This window comes from Saimiri boliviensis, chromosome 2, assembly GCF_048565385.1.
Source record: "Saimiri boliviensis isolate mSaiBol1 chromosome 2, mSaiBol1.pri, whole genome shotgun sequence".
NCBI lineage: Eukaryota > Metazoa > Chordata > Mammalia > Primates > Cebidae > Saimiri > Saimiri boliviensis.
The window spans coordinates 74990786-75014550 of record NC_133450.1 but is presented as its reverse complement, the minus strand read 5'-3'; the positions used below and the strand labels follow the sequence as shown (position 1 = coordinate 75014550).

The 23765-nt window shown below is 35.6% G+C and overlaps 1 protein-coding gene across 6 annotated transcripts in view; it reads right to left on the bottom strand.

Annotated features, from left to right (window-relative positions):
• Positions 1 to 23765, bottom strand: part of DMXL2 (Dmx like 2) — a 171935-nt gene that overhangs the window by 8149 nt on the left and 140021 nt on the right. For 2 of the 6 annotated variants that reach the window (XM_074393600.1, XM_039469086.2), the window contains exons 26-37: positions 22502 to 22578; positions 20809 to 20939; positions 18774 to 19022; positions 15339 to 15517; positions 9923 to 10050; positions 9303 to 9388; positions 7751 to 7952; positions 6522 to 6639; positions 3151 to 3213; positions 2280 to 2366; positions 2077 to 2198; positions 877 to 1015 (exon numbers count right to left, since the gene is read on the bottom strand). In XM_074393600.1, the coding sequence (XP_074249701.1) occupies positions 877 to 1015; positions 2077 to 2198; positions 2280 to 2366; positions 3151 to 3213; positions 6522 to 6639; positions 7751 to 7952; positions 9303 to 9388; positions 9923 to 10050; positions 15339 to 15517; positions 18774 to 19022; positions 20809 to 20939; positions 22502 to 22578 (1581 nt within the window). Of the gene's footprint in view, positions 1 to 876; positions 1016 to 2076; positions 2199 to 2279; positions 2367 to 3150; positions 3214 to 6521; positions 6640 to 7750; positions 7953 to 9302; positions 9389 to 9922; positions 10051 to 12274; positions 12379 to 15338; positions 15518 to 18773; positions 19023 to 20808; positions 20940 to 22501; positions 22579 to 23765 lie in introns of those variants that run through there. The other 4 variants (XM_039469087.2, XM_003928850.4, XM_010339486.3 and 1 more) reach the window with 4 other exon arrangements.

The following is a 23765-nucleotide window of genomic DNA, read 5'->3' as shown; positions in this document are numbered from 1 at the left end:
ATTTATTCTTTTACATTTGCTTATTATTGAGATAAAGCCTGTTACAGATGTTCTGAACCGCTACATAGAACACTTATCTGAAGAGGCTGAGGAAGAACAGTCACTTGCTGGTATAGCCCTGGCCTATGAGGTTACCAAGCTCATCTCATAATAAAGGAACTCTTCTTCAAGTGTCCCTCCCTGAGGACATTCAGGAGTACCTCCAGATGCTTCAGAGCAGAACAGGAGAATGGGACCCCTCCAGCTACAGTGACAAGAATGTTACTGATGTGCTTTCAAACACTTAGACATGAATTCCCCTTTAACTTTGCTTTACCGATTTGTATCTCAGTTTACTCAACTATAAAATGATAATGGAGGGTAATAATAGCACCTATCACCTAGGACTGTGGTGAGAAAAAGCATGCACCTGCCACTAAGAAAGTCATCTGAGGCCAGGTGTGGTGGCTCACGCCCGTAATACTGTATAGCACCTTGGAGGCTGAAGTGGGTAGATCACTTGAGCCCAGGAGTTTGAGACCAGCCTGGGCAATGTGGTGAAAGCCCATCTCTACTAAAAAACACAAAAATTAGCCAGGTGTGGTGGCATGTACCTGTAGTCCCAGCTACATGGGAGGCTGAGTTGGCAGGATCAATTGAGCCCAGGAGATCAAGGCTGCAGTGAGACAAGATTGTACCACAGCACTCCAGCCTGGGTGGCAGAGCCAGACCCCGTCTCCAAATAAAAAAGCCACAATAAATGTCAGCTGTCATTATCATGGCCTATTTACTGGTCTTTGTCCCTGATCTTTAGGATCATTCCAATGTCAAAGTGATTCCAACTGATTTTTCAGACAGTCCAAATCCAGAAATGATGCCTATAAGTAAATAACATACCACACTAGCTCCAGTGCTAGTCTGTCCACTGCCCAGCCATGGCAGAGATGAAGGTGGATGCACCTGACTTGCTGAATAGGCTGTTGCACTGGGTTGATAAAGAGTTGTAGTGGAACCACGATAATCAACATCGTCTGAACTGTGAAAAACATTCATTAGTTACTGTGAAAGTTCCCTTTTCTTTCTCTTAACACAAATTCCAGTTAAAGAGCTGCTTATGTACCCACAGGTCAATCTTTATTTTAAATAAGTAGCCATGAGAAAAATTAGGTACAAGTCCTAATCACCAATTTTAATACTGGTTAACTTTTTTCCCTTTTGGCAAAATATAAATTTAGTCTAATGTTGTTTGCAGACAACTTTATTGCTGCATAAGTTGAAACAAATGTTTGTTTTAAAGTATTTAATATAGATTTGTTTTTATCTATGGAAAAATCTATTCAAGTACAGATATTTCAGTATCAAATTAACACATCTAAAGAAATCTGAGTTTAAAGATTTCTTGGAGTAAGATAAAATGTGAAAGTAATTTTTGTAATGGATTGTATCACAGTACATGGTTGTTATCTACTCTAAAATGTGATATTAAGTCCTAGTTACATCACATACTAACAAAAGAAAGAATTCAACAAAACAAGGAGAGAAACTATCACGGCACTATCCTCAAGCACATACAATTTCTAAGAATCTAGAGAAAAGCAAGAGGGAGGGCAAACCATGGAGGAGAAACCTTAAAATAAGGAAGAATGGCAAAATACTCTTGGTGAAGTGTCCATAGCTTTAATGAAAAGTAAAGCCCTCAAAATTTGTCTGTTAAAAAAAGGTATGCTTATCAGGTGATAAGAAGAAACACTGCAAAATTACTCAGTAAATGTGACTCATCAGTATAATTAACATATTTGTGTATACTGTTTTAATTATCCAGATCAGATTAATACACTGAATATCATGAAGCCAAGAGTCAGGGGTTATTCTGATTCAAATACTATCAATAGTGTAGGGTTTAATGGAAGAAGTATAATTTATTAGGTTAATGTAGGCAAAGACTTTCATTGGCAGCTAAAGTAATTATATTTGTCACCTAACCAAATGAAGAAAGAGATACATATATACCTTTTGAAATAATTCAAATCATATGCATAACCATTTAGTGGGTACTTCTTACAGAAAACTATACGTAAAAGTGACTGTGGGACAAACCTTTTAGATTCTCTGTCATATTCTTCTCCAATCCATATATATGACTGACAGGCCAGTAGTGCAGTAACATCAAGTTCTTGAACATCATGTGTTGAAGCCAAAACAATTTCATTACAATTTGCCTATAAAGCAAAAGCAGATTCAATGATTTAAGCAATTTCACTAAAGAGGAATACATTGTTTATAATGATGACAGTTTTTACCTTATTAACAGAAAACGCCATGATCATATCAGATTCCTTATGAATGACTTTCGCCTTTCCACCTGGATAGCCTAGATCAGCTTCAACCTAGAAAACATTCATCAGCAGTTTTAGTTGCTGCAGCACAGCTCTATTTAGAGTTATCCACATCCCATAAGATTTAAAAGTAGGATAAGACGAAAATGTAGTAGCAGCAGCAGAAGCAAGAAGAACGAGTAACTTTAATGTGTTGAAAACCAGCTTTGGAAAATTCAGTTAAATTCTCTGATGTCCTGTAATCACCCCAATTTCCAGTGTGATGGTAAGATACTGATTAATGATCATAAAAGATGGCTAATACATTACATTTGATTAGTAATTTATACAGTAATATGTCTTAGTTCTTCCAAAAGTGTATAAATATTCTAAAATAAGAGTGTGTATACATTAAGAGGCACAGACTGGAATAAAAGGCCAGAAAAAACCCACAAAGAAATCACCCTTTGAATAAGGGTGATGAGCTAGAAATAAGGAAAAGTTGGAAAGAGGGATAGTTCGAAAAGAATGAAAGAGACTGATGAGAGGAAGGTGGCTTAAGGTTGGTGATGGAAAGGAAAGAAAAGGCAGAATCAAGAAGGAAAGATGAAACAGCCATGCTTAAAACAGAAAAAGTGACAGAAGTGAAGATGGAAAAGGGAGCAAGAAAGAGAAGAACCAAGGCAAGCCAGATACAGTGAAGCATCTCCTCCCCTACACCACTGAGGTGGTACAGGAGTACTATGAGTTCTCTGAGTAGTTAGCCAGTTGGGCAGGTCATGGTTAGTATCAGAAATGAGGCATTAGCTCCTTGAACTTTAAAGAATGAACTAAATACAAAATCTTGGAATACTACCTTGATGTGGCAATCTTCTGCTATGCAGTTTTGTTTGACCTGCTCCACATGTTCTTCTACAGACTAACACCACACCGACACAAACACAAAACACATGCATGGAATGAAATTATAAAGAGAGTGAAATATTTCAAGGTGAAATGGTCACTCCACCACTTAAAGATGATAAAAATGAATTTGCAAAATCAAGTAAAAATTAAACTGAATAAAACAGTCATCAAACACAATACAAAGCCAAAAGAGCAAAATTAATGTGACTATTACATACACACGAGAACATAAAAGCTATTTCAAAATAAAAATTAGTTATCTGTATACAGTTTTAAGAAATTTAAGTTACATAACTGGTAAAGTGTAAAATTAAAACCCACATGTATAAGCAGATGCATAAGGTGCTACATAAATTCCTACCCTATAGGGGTTGATTTCAAATCAAATCAAAATACCTATTTCTAAACAGAGATCCCAAATACTGGTATTTATTTCATTCTTATAAGGAACCTGAGTAACCACATGATTTTTCTCTAAGTAAATAAATGTTTAATAAAATCAGGCATGGAAAAGAAATCACTCGGCAATTTGCTCCTGGGTTGATGCAGGGTCCTAAGGATGGCCACAATCAGAAGTTATATTTCTGCTCTGCTGTGGACACCTCTGAAGGTTTGATCAGAGCAACAAACTCTTCCTCATACCTTTTCAGGTGACTGCCTCCCTTCCGTCATGAAGGGCCAAATTTTCTGACCATGCCTTCACAGACTGCCCTACAGTTGCTGCAGCTAGTAAAGAAACGCCTAAGAAAACTTGCAAGGAACGGTCAATGTGTGGCATAGCTAACTTAGCAAAGACCAAACTGCTGAAGAATCTATTTGTCTTAAATAAGGAGATGAATTCACCAGTCTGTCCAAAAAACAGGTTTTGTGAAATATTTTTAACATGTTCAGTGAGTAAAAGATCTTATAATATATCTATAACTTCAGCATTTCTCAGGGAAATTTGTTTAAATGCATCCAGCATTTTTAGGATTAGCCTGCCAATTTTATTAGTCAATTTTCCAAATTTGCCAAATTTAGTGATTATCAAAATCCTATTTGACAATTTTCAAGATAAAGCACTCTTACTGGATGGATAGAGTTTTAATAAGTTTTGCATATTTCTGAGCCTAGTGACCAGTTTTTGTTTTGTTCTAGCAGCCTTAACATTTTATTCATAAATTTTCTCTTAATGGAAATAATTTTTTTCAGATCTGTGCTATTCAAAACAGCAACTACTAACCACATGTAACTATTTAAATTTAGATTAAAATTTTAAATTCTGTTTCTCAATCATGCTAGCCATATTTCAAGTACTCAGTAACCACATGTGGCTTGTGACTACTATGTTGAACTATGCAGATACAGATTTCCATAATCACAGGAAGTTCTAGTACTGGACAAGATGGTAATTTCATTCAGTGTTTTAAAATTCAAAAGGGTACATGATAAAAATTCTTCCACCCTAAATCTCAATCATGTACTTCCCTTCCTTGGAGCCAACTGATGCTTACGTAACACTTTAAGAAACATTCCATTTACCTCTGTCCTACTTTCCTGTTGATGGGGACCCTATGCTGGGAGAAAAATGGAAGAGTATACACAGAGACTGAGGGGCATAATGGAAGGGAAAATAAGGGGTGAAGAGGGGGAGAATTAAGAAGCAAACTGGTGGGGAAGGGCAAGACAAGAATGGGAGGGTCCAAGAAACCCAGACACCTGGCTTCCCACAGGATTCTGCACTCTAACAAGTCAGCTAGTCAAGCTGCTATCAACCTTACCAATACTTAAAACATACTTGTGATAAATCATTAATTTTAATAATTTGAAGAACAAAACACTCAGAAAATTAATCACTCAATGAACTGGTTTTCTGTGACTAACAGAGGTATTGAATGATAGGCTGATTGAGACAGGGTCTCACTTGTTACCCAGGCTGGAGTTCCGTGGCATGTGATCTCAGCTCACTACAACTTCCACCTCCTGGGCTCAAGTGATCCTCCCACCTCAGCCTCACAAGTAGCTGGGTTACAGACATGCACCACCATATCCAGATAATTTTATTTTTTGTAGAAATGGGTTTTCAACATGTTGCCCAGGCTTGTCTCAAAATCCTGAGTTCAGGATATCACCTGTCTAGGCCTCCTATAGTGCTAGGATTACAAGCCTGAGGCACCATGCCTGGCCAAAATCTTTTAAATCACTATCTTAGATTCCTGTATCTTAGTTTACAGAATTTGGACTTAGCACCACTATAGGAAATACTGTACGCAGTGGTTTAAATGAAAGTGGCAAATAATTTGCCTCTGTGATTTCCTTAACAAAGCTCACATCAATAATTTCAATGCCATAAGGGTATGTTGTTATGAAAAAGCTTATAACTAGGATTCAAAAGTTTTCTTCTTCTACTTCCTCATTTAAGTACACAATTTTTAAATCCATAGAGTAAACAAATGACTGTTCATAAGGGCTGACCACAATTACCATTCTGGTGAGGAACGACTATGGTAGGTTCCACTGCCCTAGGCATGAGGAAAAACTGAGAAGCACTTTTATACTTTATCTCGGGAAATCGAGCCATATGGACTCTGTTTCAGTTTTCACTTTTTTAAGTGAAATATAATTCATTTTGTCTCTTCTCAGTGATTGTACTTGCCAAATCATTAATTATATCAGACACTCAACTCTGAACACTCTTCAAACTGCTCATTACCTCACTAAATGGCCAAACAGACCGAAATGCTCACGTAAAAGGTCCTACTTTTATAAGGAAGAGGTCATCTGCCAATCTCCCAAACTGTTGATTCTTCTTGAATCATGTCTGCTATTACATTATTAATTATGTTAACTTAAAAATAACCATGCAATGCAGAACTTTTGCCTTGCTTTGTGAGAGCAATCTTCCTTCATCTTGTATTTGCTATTTTGGATCTTTATTCTGTTCATTTCTAAGTGCTAAGTAAATGAAATGCTTTTAAAAAGCTATATTACATTTCAAACACACATTTGGAGAATATTACAGAGTATGTTTATATATTAAATTCCTCCATCACGATTCCATCCATTACAATGTTTATTAAATGTAAAAACCTAGTAACAAATAGTATAAAGGAAGTACCAACTTTCACTTGAATGTATGTAATTTATCAAGGTACCTATGTTGTTTCATTGCTATAAAATGAAAATTGTAAGGTTTTATCTTAAAAGCAGTTGACTGTAATTTAGTGAACTCTATTACCCAGCCAAAAAGAAAATTTCAGAATAAATCGAGCACTGATTTCCTTAGAAATGTTAAAGCAAACTAAAGAAAAATTACAATAGAAAGTATTTTTCTCAAAATACCTCACTCTGCTTTCTTTTCTTAGTGAAAATATATCTAATAAACGTCTCTTGAAGAACTTCTTGTTTAACAAGGAAATGCCAAAGTCGTTTGACTGGAAATGCAGAAGAATCCCGAGACCTATTAAAAAAATTAACATATTACACTATTTCAGTCTACAGAAAATATGTTTACATTTCTAGATATTTACAAAACCTTCACAATCTATTGCAGAGAAGACACAGCATTAAGTTCAATAAAACTATACAGTTTTAATTTTTAGTTCTCCTAAAAATCATTTATTCATCTAGCAACGAATTCTCTAATTACACTGAATGAACCAGTTAAGCTGGGAGTCAAATGAATCTTTTATTATTCTCTTTTTAAATTATACTTCATGTTGGTCCTGTTGGTTGAAGCATATCAGCAATGAATATAAGTCATAGCTATCAATTCGAACAGCCTAACAAGCTAAAAAGCTTTGTTCTTTCAAGCTTTTAAGAAATACTCTTAATCAGGGTCCACTGTCTCAAAAAAAAAAAAAAAGCATGCTGCATATCAAAACGGGCCTAGATGTAGAAGATCAAAACATCAATTAAAAACCTTTAATGTGTTTACTGTTAACTTACTGACAAAAGTCAGAAGCACTGTATTTGCATATATAGACTTTTTAAAAAATCTGTAAGAGTTCTGGCAATAAGAACATAAATATGCCAGCTGCAGTGAGGCATGCCTGTAATCCCAGCACTTTGGGAGGCTAAGACAGGCAGACTGTTTGAGCCCAGAAGTTTGAGACCAGCGTGGGCAACATGGTAAACCCCCATCTCTGCAAAAAATACAAAAAAATTAGCTGGGCACGGCGGTGCTCGCCTGTAGTCCCAGTTACTAGGGGAGCAGAAGTGAAAGGATGGCTTGAGCCTGGGAGGTCGAGGCTGCAATAAGCTGAGATAGTACCACGACATTCCACCCTGGGTGACAGACTGAGACTCTGTCTCAAAAACAAACAAGCAAGCAAGAACACCAGAAATTAATACAATAAAGACATCCTTTTTTTTATGTAAATGGATGTCTACTGAATTACAGGTAATACTGGGGAAAAATCTATTTAAATGTGTATTTTCCTTATTCTGCTAAAAACAGGACTGCAGGTTCAAAATTATGAATGTTTTAAAGTGTATTGCCAGATTTAGACAAACTGTCTTCCAGAAAAGTTAAGCTACATTCTTTATCAGCATTATAAGAGCTTTCTTACTTGAATGGGGTATTTTCAGGTTCTAGCATTGCTTTATTTCGAAGAATAGCTGGTCCTGCTCCCACTGAAAGGTCAGTTGGATATGTGTTGATATAGTTAGGGGGTGGACCTTCAAACTGATCCATTTTCTCTTGCAAGATCTGTTCCCAGTTCTCCAAGTTTTTAATCACAGCAGTACCTAATGGTGATGTTACAGGCAGCTCTACAAGGCGACAGAATGTTATTTAGTTTAATAAAAAGTATTGATCATCATCCAAATATTTACAGATTCTGAATTCTCAGAGACAAAACTTCTGAAAATACAAATAAAACTGGAAATGTTAGCCTAATACTGTTTAGATTTTTTTTTTTTTTTTTTTTTTTTTTTTGAGACGGAGTTTCGCTCTTGTTGCCCAGGCTGGAGTGCAATGGCGCGATCTCGGCTCACCGCAACCTCTGCCTCCTGGGTTCAGGCAATTCTCCTGCCTCAGCCTCCTGAGTAGCTGGGATTACAGGCACACGCCACCATGCCCAGCTAATTTTTAGTATTTTTAGTAGAGACGGGGTTTCACCATGTTGACCAGGATGGTCTCGATCTCTCGACCTCGTGATCCACCTGCCTCGGCCTCCCAAAGTGCTGGGATTACAGGCTTGAGCCACCGCGCCCGGCTTTTTTTTTTTTTTTTTTTTTTTTTTGAGACGGAGTTTCACTCTTGTTACCCAGGCTGGAGTGCAATGGCGCAATCTTGGCTCACTGCAACCTCCGCCTCCTGGGTTCAGGCAATTCTCCTGCCTCAACCTCCTGAGTAGCTGGGATTACAGGCATGCGCCACCATGCCCAGCTAATGTTTTGTATTTTTAGTAGAGAAGGGGTTTCACCATGTTGACCAGGATGGTCTCGATCTCTTGACCTCGTGATCCACCCGCCTCGGCCTCCCAAAGTGCTGGGATTACAGGCTTGAGCCACCGCACCCGGCCTGTTTAGATTCTTAATGCTTTGAACAGAACAGAAGGCCAGCTCTCCAAAAGCTGAGAAAATGTCTAGCTTCCCCAGGGTGGTTTTCTGCTCTTTCTCAATCTTTTGTGTTGACAGTAATTCTTGATATAATTTAAAGTACTAGACTGAAGGCAGGTGCTGTGGCTCACACCTGTAATCTCAGCACTTTGAGAGGCCAAGGCAGGTGGATTGTTTGAGCCCAGGAGTTCAAGACCAGCCTGGGTAACATGGCAAAACCCTGTCTCTACAAAAAATACAAAAATCAGCCCAGCATGGTTAGATACCTATAATCTCAGCAACTCAGGAGGCTGAGGTGGGAGGATGGCTTGAATGCAAGACATGAAGTTTGCAGTGAGCTGTGATCATGCCACTGCACTACAGCCTGGGCGACAGAGCTAGACTCTGTCTAAGAAAATAAAAATAAACTCACAGATTGGAGCATAAAATAAGCAAGACTTTATAAAATCTCTGGTACCTTTTAAAAAGGTACCAAATGATCTTTTATATAGATTTTGTAAAGAGAAACTTGATGATAATTTATTATTTTTAATAACAGTATTAAAATTCCAAACTCACCAGAGAATTCCAGTCCAGCAATGGGAAAGAAATTCTTGACATTGTGAAGTGCTAGCTTAACCATTGTCAAATGTAGAAGAGCCCAGCTGTTCAAAGAAGGGCAAAAAATAGTCTTTAAGTGAAAAATAAAATCATGGGAGAAACACAGTGGAGTTCCCTGCCAACTGTTTAGCCCACTCTCCAACCCAGAAAAAAAGCTGTCCTTGAAATTAACGACACAAAAATGGCACCTTTATGATCACTGAATATAAAAATCTTGCAATACTATATTACGCTTGCTGAAAATTACCTCATGGAAAAATAATTACCATACAGCACATGGAACCTAATAGTATACCAATAAATTACATATTAAATTCTAATAGTATATCTATGAGTTACATGTGTTTTCCTTACTAAAAATGCTTGTGTTTGCACTCTCCACGAAAGCTAGTCTTTGGATGTAGAGAAAATACTCTCTAGAAATTGACCTCAAAGGTGCAGAATTTGTAACCTGGAAACATAAGTCAGTTTTCATATAAATTCAGGATAATAATGTACTTTAAAATTAGTAACACTGAGATTTAAAGAAAAGCCAAAAAAAAAAAAAGAAAAGAAAAAGAAAGGAAAGTCTTATTTACCTATAGGAATTTGGATCTTGGTGCTCCTGTATTTGTGTATCTGAAAAAAAGGCATCATCTTCTTCATCACTATGAATGCTTTCATCAGAATCATATATAACACCACTATCAGACAAAGGAAGAAATGGCTGCAATAAAAGGTAAAGTTTTTTTAAAAGATATAATTTTATAAACATATAAAATATATTTGCATTATATTTATGTATTATATATTTAATATAGACAATATTTTTAGTATATAATTATTTTTTTCTAACCTAAAAGTAAACATTTTCAATGGTGTCAGCTTAAGTAAAAATTTTCTTTTGCAGATGATGCTATATCTATAAAAGTCAAGATGACTAGGCAAAACTCTCAGATTCAATAATTAAATAGCTAGATGTGAAAAAAAATTTCATAGTTTTCTTTTTATAGATAAGCAATAAAAAAGTTAGAAAAGTCTAAATATAAAAACTATAAAAACTGTGAGAGCGATACTGTGAAGGAAATTACAAACCTTTGTAAAATTATATGGAGGGAGGGACTGAAATATGTAAAAGCTGTAATTCTTTGCAAGTTAATTTATATAGGCTTTGAATAATTTCAATAAAAATCCCCCTGGGAATTTTTCTCTCTGTTTTAGAACTTTAAAATGATTGTGAAGTTCGTAGAGAGGAACAAACACAAGAGAAGAGCTGGGAATTTTTTTTTTAATTAAAAAACCCAGTTTTTTTTAGTGGATATTAAACTAAGGAAAATATAGTAATTGATTGATGCAAAAATATCGTACAAAAATTGTATAAGAATTTAATCGAACAGAGATAACATCTTAAGTCACTGGGAGAAAAGGAAGGATTATTTAATGAATAATAATAGAACAACTAGTTAGCTATGTGTAGGGATGGGAGATGAAGTCTTATCCCGCCTGTTCCTTACTTTATTCTAGATAATGGAGAAAGGAAAAGAATAGGAGGAAGCAGCGAAGAAAGGTAAAATAAATGTAAACATTTATTAGTGGAAAAGTCTTCTGCTTAAAAACAATGTATTCAATAAGGAAATATATGAATACATCTAATTTTTAAACTTTTTAAAACTTCTATGTATGATAAACTTTTTAAAACTGCAAATGCATAATAAACAAAATTTTAAAGCAAATAAACTGGAAAAGGTATAACAAGTAAGATAAACTAATAATGTCACTAAATAAATAAGGTATCCATAAAAGGAAAAAAACACTATAATTTCAATAGATAATTCAGGTAAGAATATGAAGTCAATACTGGAAACTGGAAAATCAAATGGCAATAAGATCATTAAAATTTGAATGTCACTAACAGAAAGTAAAATATCAAATAACAATTAGCAATATAATTAACATCAAATTGTCAATTAAAATTAATTTATAAAATTAACAAAAATGAAAAAGGAATACTTAATGCTAATACAGGGGTAAAGTCAGATGTATTCTCTCACTGTTCTCAAGAGAGTACAAATTAGTAATGTGGAAAATAATCTGGCAATACGTATTAAAAGCCTTATTTAAGTTTATAGCCTTTGACCTAGTACTTCTTTTTTTTTTTTTTTTTTTTTTTTGAGACGGAGTTTGGCTCTTGTTACCCAGGCTGGAGTGCAATGGCGCGATCTTGGCTCACCGCAACCTCCGCCTCCTGGGCTCAGGCAATTCTCCTGCCTCAGCCTCCTGAGTAGCTGGGATTACAGGCACGCGCCACCATGCCCAGCTAATTTTTTTGTATTTTTAGTAGAGACGGGGTTTCACCATGTTGACCAGGATGGTCTCGATCTCTCGACCTCGTGATCCACCCGCCTCGGCCTCCCAAAGTGCTGGGATTACAGGCTTGAGCCACCGCGCCCGGCCTGACCTAGTACTTCTTAAGGAAATAATCTGATCATGAACAAAATGTATCTTAAAAGATACTGCTCTTGGCATTATGAACATCAAATCTCTAATTAAGTAAACTAGTGTATTCATCAAAGTGAATAGTTACAAGGTCACAATAATTGATACTTATCTAAAAACAATGATTAACCAAGAGTGAGCACCTCAGTATCTGACTGTGGTTTCCAAATATCATTTCTTACAAAAAGGAACCAGGTTATTTAAAGAAATGATTGTTCTCAGTCACAGGGAGGAAATATACATGATTAGCCTAAATTAAAGTAGGAAACAGGAAAACTCAAAACACTAGTAGAATAATCTCAAAAAGATTCAGAGCCAACTGTGGAAGAGGCTCTCACTGGCAAAGCTGGATAATCTGAGTCCCCGTAAGAAAAATAACTGCAATGGATTAAAACATATAAAATATGTTTAAATTTATAAGATCATAACAAAACTGAAAGCAAAAGAAAACTCACTGGCCTCCTCTGAAGGATGCTTGGGAACCAACTCATCATTTTGAAAACTGGTACACAAAATCAAAGAATAAAGCATTTATCCTGTCTTTCCCATTCAAAATGTACTTCAGGGTAACCAAATAGGTTGATGAAGAGACATTCCAGCAAATACATGAAAAATGAATGATAGGATTATATTATCATAATTTAAAACTTTCACTGAAATAAAAATGTAAGCAAAGATTATCAACTAAAATCATAAAAAGCTTCCTAATAGAAATACACAAAACCACCAATAAAGTTAATCCTGCTCTCCCTTCTTCTTATCAAATCAGAATGAAATGGATTTAACTTTCACAAGATTCAGAAGAACAAAATATGATGATGCCATCAGCAAAATCTGTTGAAAAATTCTACAGGTCAAATTCTTTCAAGGGCAGTAAAAAATAAGTGTGAGCTCAGCTTAAAAAAAAAGAGAGCAAGAGATGGAGGTGGAGCCTACAGATTAAAAGAGACCTAAGATGAAGCAACCACTTGCAGGGTATGAATCATATTTTAGATCCTGATTTGAACAAATCAACTATATAAAAACATTTAAGATGCAAGTGGTAAAATGTGAACACTTTCTGAATACTTGATAATATTAAAGATTTGTTGGTGTGTTCCTGTGGGTATAACACTAGTGTAGACCTATTTAAAATCCTTTTTTTCAAAAATAAATACATGTCTGAATTTGCCTCCAAACAATCTAAGTAGAGGTATAAATGAAACAACCTAAGTAGAGGTATAAATGAAACAATCTAAGTAGAGGTATAAATTAAACAAGACTGTCCATGAGTACATAATTTTTGAAGTTAGATGATGGTAGATAAAATATTCATATGTCATTATCTCTCCTTTTGCATGTCTGAAGTTTTCTAACTTTTTTTTTAATGACAGCTGTATACATCAACACATGTATAAGTTTTTAATGGCATAAAAACTGTTTACCTTGTAATAATATTAACAGAATTAACTATATAAACTGATCCATTTTATATATATATTTTAATCTGAGGAAAACAGATTAGAAGTTTGCCAAGTTGCTAACAGTTATCTTTGCACAGATGAGTGCTATTTCCCTTCTTTATATTTCTTTGCATTTTCCAAATCTTCAAAACATATATCAGGAGGAAATATTTTTGAAAAACAAAAATTAATTTAGCACATTACCGTTTACAATCTTAATGTTGTTACCATTCACATTAATGATACGATGAGCTTTCATTCATGGCAAATAAAAATTTTAAATTAAAAAGGTAGGAGTGGGAACTGCCTAGACATTTTTAAGAGTACTTTATTACTCTTTATTAAGAGTAATTATTAGCTAAATACAATTAAGTGCAACTCAATCAGCAGCCTTAAGGAATAGGCCAGAATGACTCTGGTAAGTATCACTGGGACCTTGAGGAAGTGCAAACCTGGAAATTTGCACTCACAATGTGCCTAACCCCAGTTCTCAAACTGGCACATATTAGAACCATCTGGAGAACTTGTTAAGATACAGACTATTGGTTCTCACTCGGAGTTTCTGATAGAGTGGGTATGAGGTAGGCTCCAAGAATTTGCATTTCAAACAAGTTCCCTAGCAATGCTGATGCTGCTGGTTTTGAGACCACACTTTGAGAACCACTGACATACCCAAAGTCCTTTTTTTTTTTTTTTTTTTTTTGAGACACTGTTGCATTCCAACACCAAGGCTGGTGTGCAGTGGCACAGTCACGGCTCACTGCAACCCTGACCTCCTGGGCTCAAACAGTTCTCTCACCTCAGTCCTTCAAGCACCTAGAACTACAGGCACACACCACTGCATGTAAGTTTTAAAAATTTTTTTGTAGAGACATGGTCTCACTATGTTGTCCAGGCTGGTTTTTTTTTTTTTTTTTGAGACGGAGTTTCGCTCTTGTTACCCAGGCTGGAGTACAATGGCACGATCTCGGTTCACTGCAACCTCCGCCTCCTGGGTTCAGGCAATTCTCCTGCCTCAGCCTCCTGAGTAGCTGGGATTACAGGCATGTGCCACCATGCCCAGCTGATTTTTTGTATTTTTAGTAGTGACGGGGTTTCACCATGTTGACCAGGATGGTCTCGATCTCTTGACCTCGTGATCCACCCGCCTTGGCCTCCCAAAGTGCTGGGATTACAGGCATGAGCCACCGTGCCCGGCCCAGGCTGGTCTTAAATCCTGGATGTAAGCTGTCCTTCCAGCTTGGCCTCTCAAAGTGCTGAGATTACAGGTGTGGGCCACTGCGCCTGGACTCGAAGTCTTTAGATAACAAAACAAAGCGTCCAAACTCACAGTGAAAGACTTTTTAAGGATCAGCTTAGTACACAAAAAACAGAGTGAGATCAGCACCTCAATAAATCTGAGTTCTAATAAAAATTTAAAAATGGGAAGAGACGTGACTGGAGAATATTCCCTAATGTGGTATGCACAGCAAGGTAACAAGAGAGTTAACACATGTCAAGAGGGAAACATACCAATAGAAGGATCATGAGCTCATAAAAGCAAAGTGCAGAAAAGCAAACATTAGCATGCACCCAGCATGGTATGAAATGGGGCTACACCAGATATAGTCACCATGAGTATTCTGATCCCCTGACAAGTTTACTTTGCTATGGGAAAACAGAGATATATCAGGGGGCCTCATCATGGCCTGATAAAACCCCCAAATGTCCATTCATCTCCTTCTGTTCTAATTCCATGCTTACCAAGGGAGCCACTGATAATTAGAAGGAGGGTGCCTAGAGGGTAGATACAAGTATTCCAGTCACTAGAAAAAGATGGTGCTGATTATATAAATAAGCTGATTTCCAATTTATACTGAACTCCCATGTGATTTTACTTTGTCTCCTATATTATCAAGTATCTGATCATCCTTGAATTTACTATGACTATTCAGTTTCTAGACCTAGTAAGTTAAATGTCTAAACTATGGTGATTCATTCCAAAAGCTACCCCATCATTCCTATGTGAGACACAAACACGAGTTAATAAAACAGATGATCCACTTATCTAAAAGCTCGCATTTCTCACACTCCTTACCTTTGCAACAAAATAATCCCACATACTAAGTTCGGGAGGGATAAATTTTTCTTTGTAAGATGGTCTTTCTGCAGGCACCGGTGGTGGGGTAGCATCTTTTACAGGCCTTCCAGGGACCAGCATTCGCATGTTAAATCTCCTACGGTGTTTATCTATGTCTTCAGAAAGGACAGGAGGTGCTAAATGAAGATAGAAGAAAAAAATCCAGCATTCATTTTCCACTGTTAACTGATAGAGTTAAGCTTTCTTTTCATCCTACTCTTGCCATGTTTTGGTCTAGACTAAATTACCTACTCCTGTGCTTCTGAATTTTTCTAGTTACTCAATCAGCTTTCCAGCGGTCATGGAAGAGATGCAGATGGAGATAAAGCATTAAAGGATATCTTGCTATGCACTCCATAAAATAAGGATTAAAGTAATTCTATATAAAATATACTAAGTGGTATATTCAATAAATATTAAATGAGTGATTGACTGATAATCACTGACTATGAGGTTCAAGAAAGAGTCACTGAATATGTAGACTGTAATAGTGTACCTTAAGAGAAGGGCAGAAGTTCAATAGGGAAATGGAAAAGGACAACATAAACAAATGGTCAAAGGAGGTTTGGGTAAATGAGGAATAAATTACTTTTGGTAGACAGGAGTCACGGAGGGAAGTAATATCAACAACAAAGTCTAGAGTTAGGTTAGGACAAGTCTGTGGCTATGAAGCTGGGAACTTAGGTTTTGGGCAATTCTCACTAAAACCTCTTAAGCTTTAGTCACACAATGAGGGATGGCTTGTCTGGGGAATTAGAGAGGAAGATAGAAGATGACATAAGAATGGCCTGCACTGATATGGTGGGTGGTAAAAAGTAGAGGAAGGGTTGTATATGAGTGATATGCAAAAGAAACAGCAAAAGGATTCCGGAATTGGATATGGGAGGGCCAGAAAGTAGAAGTCAACCTGCTCCTCTTCTAAACCTCCCCATCACAGAAAATAATTTTATCTCAACTCTTCATTCTCCCCTACCCCACATACAATTCATCAACAAACCCATTGACTCTAACCTCAAACTACATCTAGAATATGATCACTTTTCACTCTGGCCATAACTAACACCCTAGGCTAAACCACTATTATTTCTTTTTAATTGAGGCGAAGTTTACATAACAAAAAATTAACAATTTTAACATGTACAATTCAGTGACATTTAGTACATTTAAAATGTCAGGCAACCAGCACCTCTATCTAGTTCCGAAGCATTCTCCTCGCCCTAAAATGAAACCCTATACCCAGTAAGCAGTCACTCCCTATTTCACCCTCCCCCTAGCCCATGGCAACCACAGACTACTTTCTGTCTCTATGGATTTACCTATTCTGGATATTTCATACAAGTGGAGCCAGACAATATGAGACTTTTTGTGTCTGGCTTCTTTGGCTTAGCATATTTTGAAGTTCATACAGATTAAGTATGCATTAGTACTTCATTCCTTTGATGGCTAACACTCCACTGCATGTATATACCATACTTTATTGATCCATTCATCCTTGATGGTTATCCACAACCATCTTTCAAGTGGACTAGCCTCCCTACTAGGCTCCCCGCTTTTATTCATGTTGCACAGTCTATTCTCCACAAAGCAGCTACAGCGGTTCTTTTGAAAATCTGAATCAAATTATGTCACTCCTCTCTTTCTTTTTTTTTTTTTTTTTTTTTTTTGAGACGGAGTTTCACTCTTGTTGCCCAGGCTGGAGTGCAATGGCGCAATCTCGGCTCACCGCAACCTCCGCCTCCTGGGTTCAGGCAATTCTCCTGCCTCAGCCTCCTGAGTAGCTGGGATTACAGGCACGCACCACCATGCCCAGCTAATTTTTTGTATTTTTAGTAGAGATGGGGTTTCACCATGTTGACCAGGATGGTCTCGATCTCTCGACCTCGTGATCCACCCGCCTCGGCCTCCCAAAGTGCTGGGATTACAGGCTTGAGCCACCGCGCCCGGCCCCTCTCTTTCTTTAGAACAACTAACACCTTTACCACGATCCTAAAGGACCTTGCCCCAGCTACTTTTCTATTCTCATCTCCTATAACACTCCCCCTTGTTCGTGAGAGCCATGATGGTCTCTGAGTAGTTTCTGAAAAAGGCCAAACTCAATTCTACCTCAGGACCTTTGCATTCATCTGCCTAGAATGAATGCTCTGGTCTCTGTTATCCACATGATGTGAGTCCTCACTATCCTACAGCTCTGCTCAAACGCTATTTCATCAGAAACATGCCTTTCAATCACCTTAACAAAACTGGTCAATTCCCATTCCCTTATCACTCTCTTTCTCCTTACTCCATTTTTATCACAGTTTTTATCATACCCGAAATATCATTTGTTAATTGCCTGGCTGATAGGTGTTAAGTGAATAAAACAATGCAAATATGAATGTATACTAGTGGGTCTTAAGCATGGATGATTTGATGGATAAAATTACCATGAACAAAAAATCAGAAAACTCAGGCAGAGAACGAAGCAATTTTGGAGAAAAACTTTTAAGTTTAAAGTGGACTATATCCAAGCAGGGAGAAAGAAATTCAGATGTATCCACATTTGATGGGAATGGAAGCAGCGGGAGTTGATGAGATCAGCTCCCTTACACTGACTTACACAGGAACCTATTTATTTAACTCAATCACAGACAATGAAGACACAGGTTAGAACTCGTGTCATTTAAACTTGTGTGCCACTGATCTATACTATGTCCGTTTCTAAGGATGATTAAGATGATTTCTATATTTGGATGATTAAGATGATTTCTATATTTCAGCATCAAGACAGAAATCTTTCCTGTGGTATCAGTCTATACGTCACCATATCTTACCATCTTCAAAAGTGGGATGAAAAATACATTCTGGTCCACGAGGGAAGAAAAAACAATGAAAATGGAATAGAAGACTAAGAAAAAATATTTTAGAGAATAAAAATGGAATTTAAAAACCATGTGTGTGATTGGAATACCTATCTTGTACATGACCATACACTTAATCTGAAGCCAATTGCTGGTGTGCTCTCTATAGATTTTGAACACTTATTTAAATCTTCTTTCTTTAATTAAGAACTATTCTTTTTGTTTCTTGGAGGACTTTTCATTTTATTTCCTTAGGAACTATCCTTTTTGTATGACTTCGTTCCTTAACAGTCTATATTTACCTTTACCTTTCCTCTATTTTTAACCTTCTTCAAACATGTCCTGCTTTATCAACCTCAAAAATATTATTTCTATAAACATAAAAGTTGCAAACTATATTTTTATATCATGGGTTTAATTATTTGCTGTCATAACGAGTGATTATACTTTAAGCATCACTAGTTTTCAAAGTGAAATATCTTAAAACATTAAAAAATCTTGTAACATTCAAAATGATTAACGTTTACATACATTATTAGTATCAAACTTATCTTACCTGAAATATTTTCTGATTGTCTCCGAGGTTTCACAACAAGTTTTACACCCCCTCCAAAAACAGCAGCCCACATTCTATTATTTAATGGGTGGGCTGCAAGCCGAAATAATTCATTGGAGGAATTTGTGGCAAGAGCATGTATCAATAAACTTAAGTAAACAGCAACAACAGCTTCACATAACAAAATATTCAGTTTTGGCTGGTCTTCATCTTGGGCTGAACTCAAGAGATTAATAAGTGAGCTCACACCTATAAGGGTATAAAATCATAAGATGTATGTCAGGATGAAGCACCAGAAGGAAAGAAAAATCCAAATTTGCAACTTATCCAGAATTACGTATTTATATTTTATAAAACAAATATTTCCAAAATTTGAGCAACAAAATAAATAATAACAGGAATGGATTATAAGCTATAGAATAAAATCATCCATTTGTCTATACTAATACAATAAATGAGTAGATAAATTAAAAGGTGAGAAGGGAAGTTCTTCTTTACAGTAGAATTTCAACTAATACATAAAATGAGTGACAGTGTTAGAAAATCACCATCTAGTAACCCCACAGTAATATCTGATTCAGGCAAAAATCATCACTAGATGCCAAGATTCGCAGGTGAAAGTATGTTTTACATAGTCTCAAACTATCTCTTCATGAGATACTGATTAATTACAAAGGAAAAAAAGTAACTTTACAATGGAGAAACTTGGCAGAAACCACCTTACCAAGTGATCAAAGTTAATAGCAGTTGGGGCCAAATGACATCATATGCCTCTTGATATTTCACACTGAGAAAGGCATGAAACCCCATTTCTACTGAAAATACAAAATAATTAGCTGGACATGGTGGCATGTGCCTGTAGTCCCAGCTACTCAGGAGGCTGAGACAGGAGAATTGCTTGAACCAGGGAGGCAGAGGTTGCAATGAGCAAAGATCGCACCACTGCACTCAAGCTGGGTGACAGAATAAGACTGTCTCAAAAAAAGAAAAGAAAAAAAAATCAGAAATGCCCAAATTAAGGGATGCTTAAAAAAAATAACTGGACGTTACTCTCAAAAGTGTCAAAGTTGTGAAAGAGAAAGAAGGAGGACTTTACTCTGTGTCAGAGGAGGCTAATGAGACATGACAACTAAATGTTACATATGGGCCCAAAAATCATATTAGTGGGACAATGGGTAAAGTTCGAAAAAGGTCTATAGATTAGAGAACATGAATGTTAAATTTGATAATTATGTAAGAATGTCTGTTTTTAGGAAACACACATTGAAATGTTTACAAAGAAAGGGGTATCAGGTGTGCAAGTTACTCTCAAATTTAAAAAAATACACTTAGACACACAAACATACTAAGTGATTGAAAGAAAAGAAATGAATGATAAAGGAGGAATGGTAAAATGTTAACATTTGGGAAATCTGGGTGAAATTTAGTATTACATTTCCAATTATTTAGAAGTCTGACATGATTCTGAAATAAGAGGTTAAAATGAAAACAATGTGTTTCTAGAAGCAAATGGTTAAAGTAATCTGAAATATACACTTAGGGTACTGAAGAGAACAGAGAAGTTTTGAAATAACTGATGTAGAGAATAAGAAAGAGAGCCAGAAAAAAAAAAAAAAGGACTGACAGACAGCAAGATATATGTACCACAGAATAGTCACTCCTATCCCAATACATAAATTTACACTCCGAAGAACAATTGTATTTTCTCTGATATATCTGTGAAAATATATCTGTGATTTTCAAAGACTCTAATTCAAAATTTCTAAGAAAGATAATGTGCTCCACCCTTATCAAGGATGTTAAGACATCGCTGTTTTATGTTGGTTAGCACAGTTGGTTTCTGAAGCCTTAACTTCCTCAGTCTTTAGACAATATTACAGTACTTAACAGTTCCTAATCCACAGTGGAAAACATCATCAAAAACAAAGAAGGAAACCACTCACTAAATCCAGCAATAAGCAGGAAACTGCTCAGTGGGCTTTTAAGAAGAAATTGCCAACTAGAAGATTTTTTTTTTAATCACTTAAATTCTCACCAGGCCATTGAGCAGGAGATGAATTTGGTGTTGCGTGTTCTTCAATGCTTTCTGTCCTTAGTCTTCTACGATCACTTAAAAGAAGTCCTTGATAAGCCATTCCTGTAAACTGATTTCCTTCTGTCTGACTGCTAAAACAAACAGGTTCAGTTATTTATTATCCTAAGAGAAGTAATAAACAACTGCATTTTACACACTTCATCTATATTAGACAACTATTTTAAGAAACAAAAATTCTTAAAATAGATTCACTGTTCTAATAAAAATTTATTTTAGAAAATTATTGAAATTAGTTACAAATGTTTACTGATCTTTTTTAAAGAAACAAAAACAAATTTTACTAGGTTGGACAGATGACATTTATTCCTTTAGAATTTTTTCCAGATACCATTTTAATACTTTAAAAATCTTTTCTATTTGCAGTCATTTTTATTTTGTATTTTTACAAAGTCTGAGGTAAGGAGACTACCACTGGTACTAGGATATAGTAGGCAGAAAATTTCAGGATACTAGTAGGTTGCATTTCTTTTCCCTGCAAAGTTGTACAAGCTTAACCCTAAATTAAAATATAAACTAAAGTCTGGAGAATCATATTTTAGAAATACCTAAACCTAAAATCCTATGTCTCTAAGTGTTATTTAATAATATTTATTTCCCTCTCTATAATGGCTATCTTTATAAAGTTGGAGAAATATAAAAGTGGAAAGTCAAGCTGAGTCTAGTAAATCATAGCTGACCAACTGGAAAATGCATATTTAAAAACAATGTATTCACCTTATCATTTGATGCCATTTTAACGGTGACCAATATTAAACAAGTTATCCTTGATCATTTAGATGACAACAGTCAACTAAATCAACTTTGTTCCTTATTTACATTTCTTATCTTTGGAGTTTTTTAGTCATAGCCTACTTAGGTTACAATCAGAGTAATGGGCCATTTTGAGAGCTAATTCTTTATCTGATACCAAATGTTCCCACAAAAGGCTTCTACCTTTATAAGAAAGCAAGCTAGACATATGTTTAATATAAACTTCACGTGAATCTACTATTATAAACTTTTCATTTATTAACATAATTCATTTAAATCTAGGTTATCTTTCCAAGTAATTCAATTTCTTGCTACTTATATTGCTCTAGTCATTAAAATGCAAAGTATACACTAATGAAGGCAATTTTACATTTAGAAAAATTCAAACCATTCCTTCTAATTGATATCATTTCCAAAGACTTTCGCATCATATGCAAATGGGTAAGTAAAAGCAATTTTAATAATTCCATTTGAGGAATGTACTTTTTCATTTTTCAAAAGTATTTTTTCTTTCAACTGATAATTAGTGAAATAAATAGATGCTGCTAATCCAATGCAAAAAGAAATTGTTTCTAAGGAAAAACAATTAGAAAATTTCATAAGTTATTATGAACAGTAAACTCTTCTTTCTTAAAAACAAAAAAGATGGTAATGATGGTAATTTACATTTACTATTTGTTACTTTCTATATTTCTCTGTTGCTACCAGGTGATAACTAAACTAAACAAATATTTTATTTCTGATTCTCATCTATTAAAATATCATGGCAGTCATATTTAGGGATTTTTCAGTCCCTAGGAAATAGAAACTTAATATAACTCTGGAACAGTTTAATGTTTTTGCTGTATTAATACTATTTTGGGTGATTTTTTTTTTTTTTTACCTGTAGCTATGACTGTCACATAATGCTTGGTAAATTGATGCAGAAAGTGATGCTGCTAGTGAATGAAGTGTGTGCACCTAAAACCAAAACAGCCACAATTACATTTTGTACTAACATTTCTACACAATGGTAATATTTCAAAAATTAGAAAACACTCAGGAAACTAGCAACATCATAAATAAGACTGACTCCTATACTGTTAACTCTGCTTTAAACCTTCTAACGTAACTCTTACCCACCTTTATACCCATGCCACAATAAAGCTGACTGTTTCAGACACATCTTTATCAAATATTTACTTCCTGTGAGCCTGCCATTTACCAGGCCCTGAGCAAAGTGCTAATGTTTGTATTATAAGATTTGTCCTAGCCTAACAATTAGCTTAAACAGTAATATTCAAAAACAAAAAAAAAAAAGCAGAAGCAAAATAAGAACGGAATTTTCTGAGCTCTGATTTAACGAAAAAATCTGCCTTGTGAAATCTGCCTTGATGAAAATAAAGACTTGATCTTATCAATAAAAATGAATTAAATCTTTTTAGTAAATGTATCACTTACTGTGTGAAATAGCTAATTTTCCAGAAAGTCAGTAATTTAGTTGGTACTCACGAATAGAGGACAGTCTTGGAATTTTACATTTAGAAAGTTTTAAATTTATCCATATAATTAAAAAAAAAAACACATACCCTGAAATGCTATACTGAATCAATATTTTCAGACTCACAAAATCTTTAAATATGAAGGGACCTTAGAAACAGTTTCACATCTTATACAGATTACTCTTTGAAAGCCTTATCCGAATTTCTAGGAACTAGAAATGTTTACTTTGAATTCATAAGCTTTTTTATGCCTTTTCTGTATGACCATGTTCACCTAACAAATGATTTAAATAATCTCTGCTAAAATACTAATATAGTTTAATTCATATTATGGATGAGAAATCCCTAATTGGTTAGACCAGGCCTTTAGAAGAATGTACTACGAGAGATTAAATGTGCCTGTCAAACAAAACAAATAAAAAATAATAATACAAGGGAACCTGAACTGTGCATCAGCCACTAGAACTGGAAAAAGCACAGCACAAATACACTTAGGCTGGGACAGTGGAAGTCTGATCAGCTCCCCAGATCCTGCCAAGCTCCCTAGTGTTTCTTGAAACCTATCAGTTTTTAAGATCTTGGCCGAGGATATCAATTTAGTTTGGGGTAGTAACGGCCAAAACTCTGACTGCCTCTTAACCATTGCCTCCAATAAACACAATCACC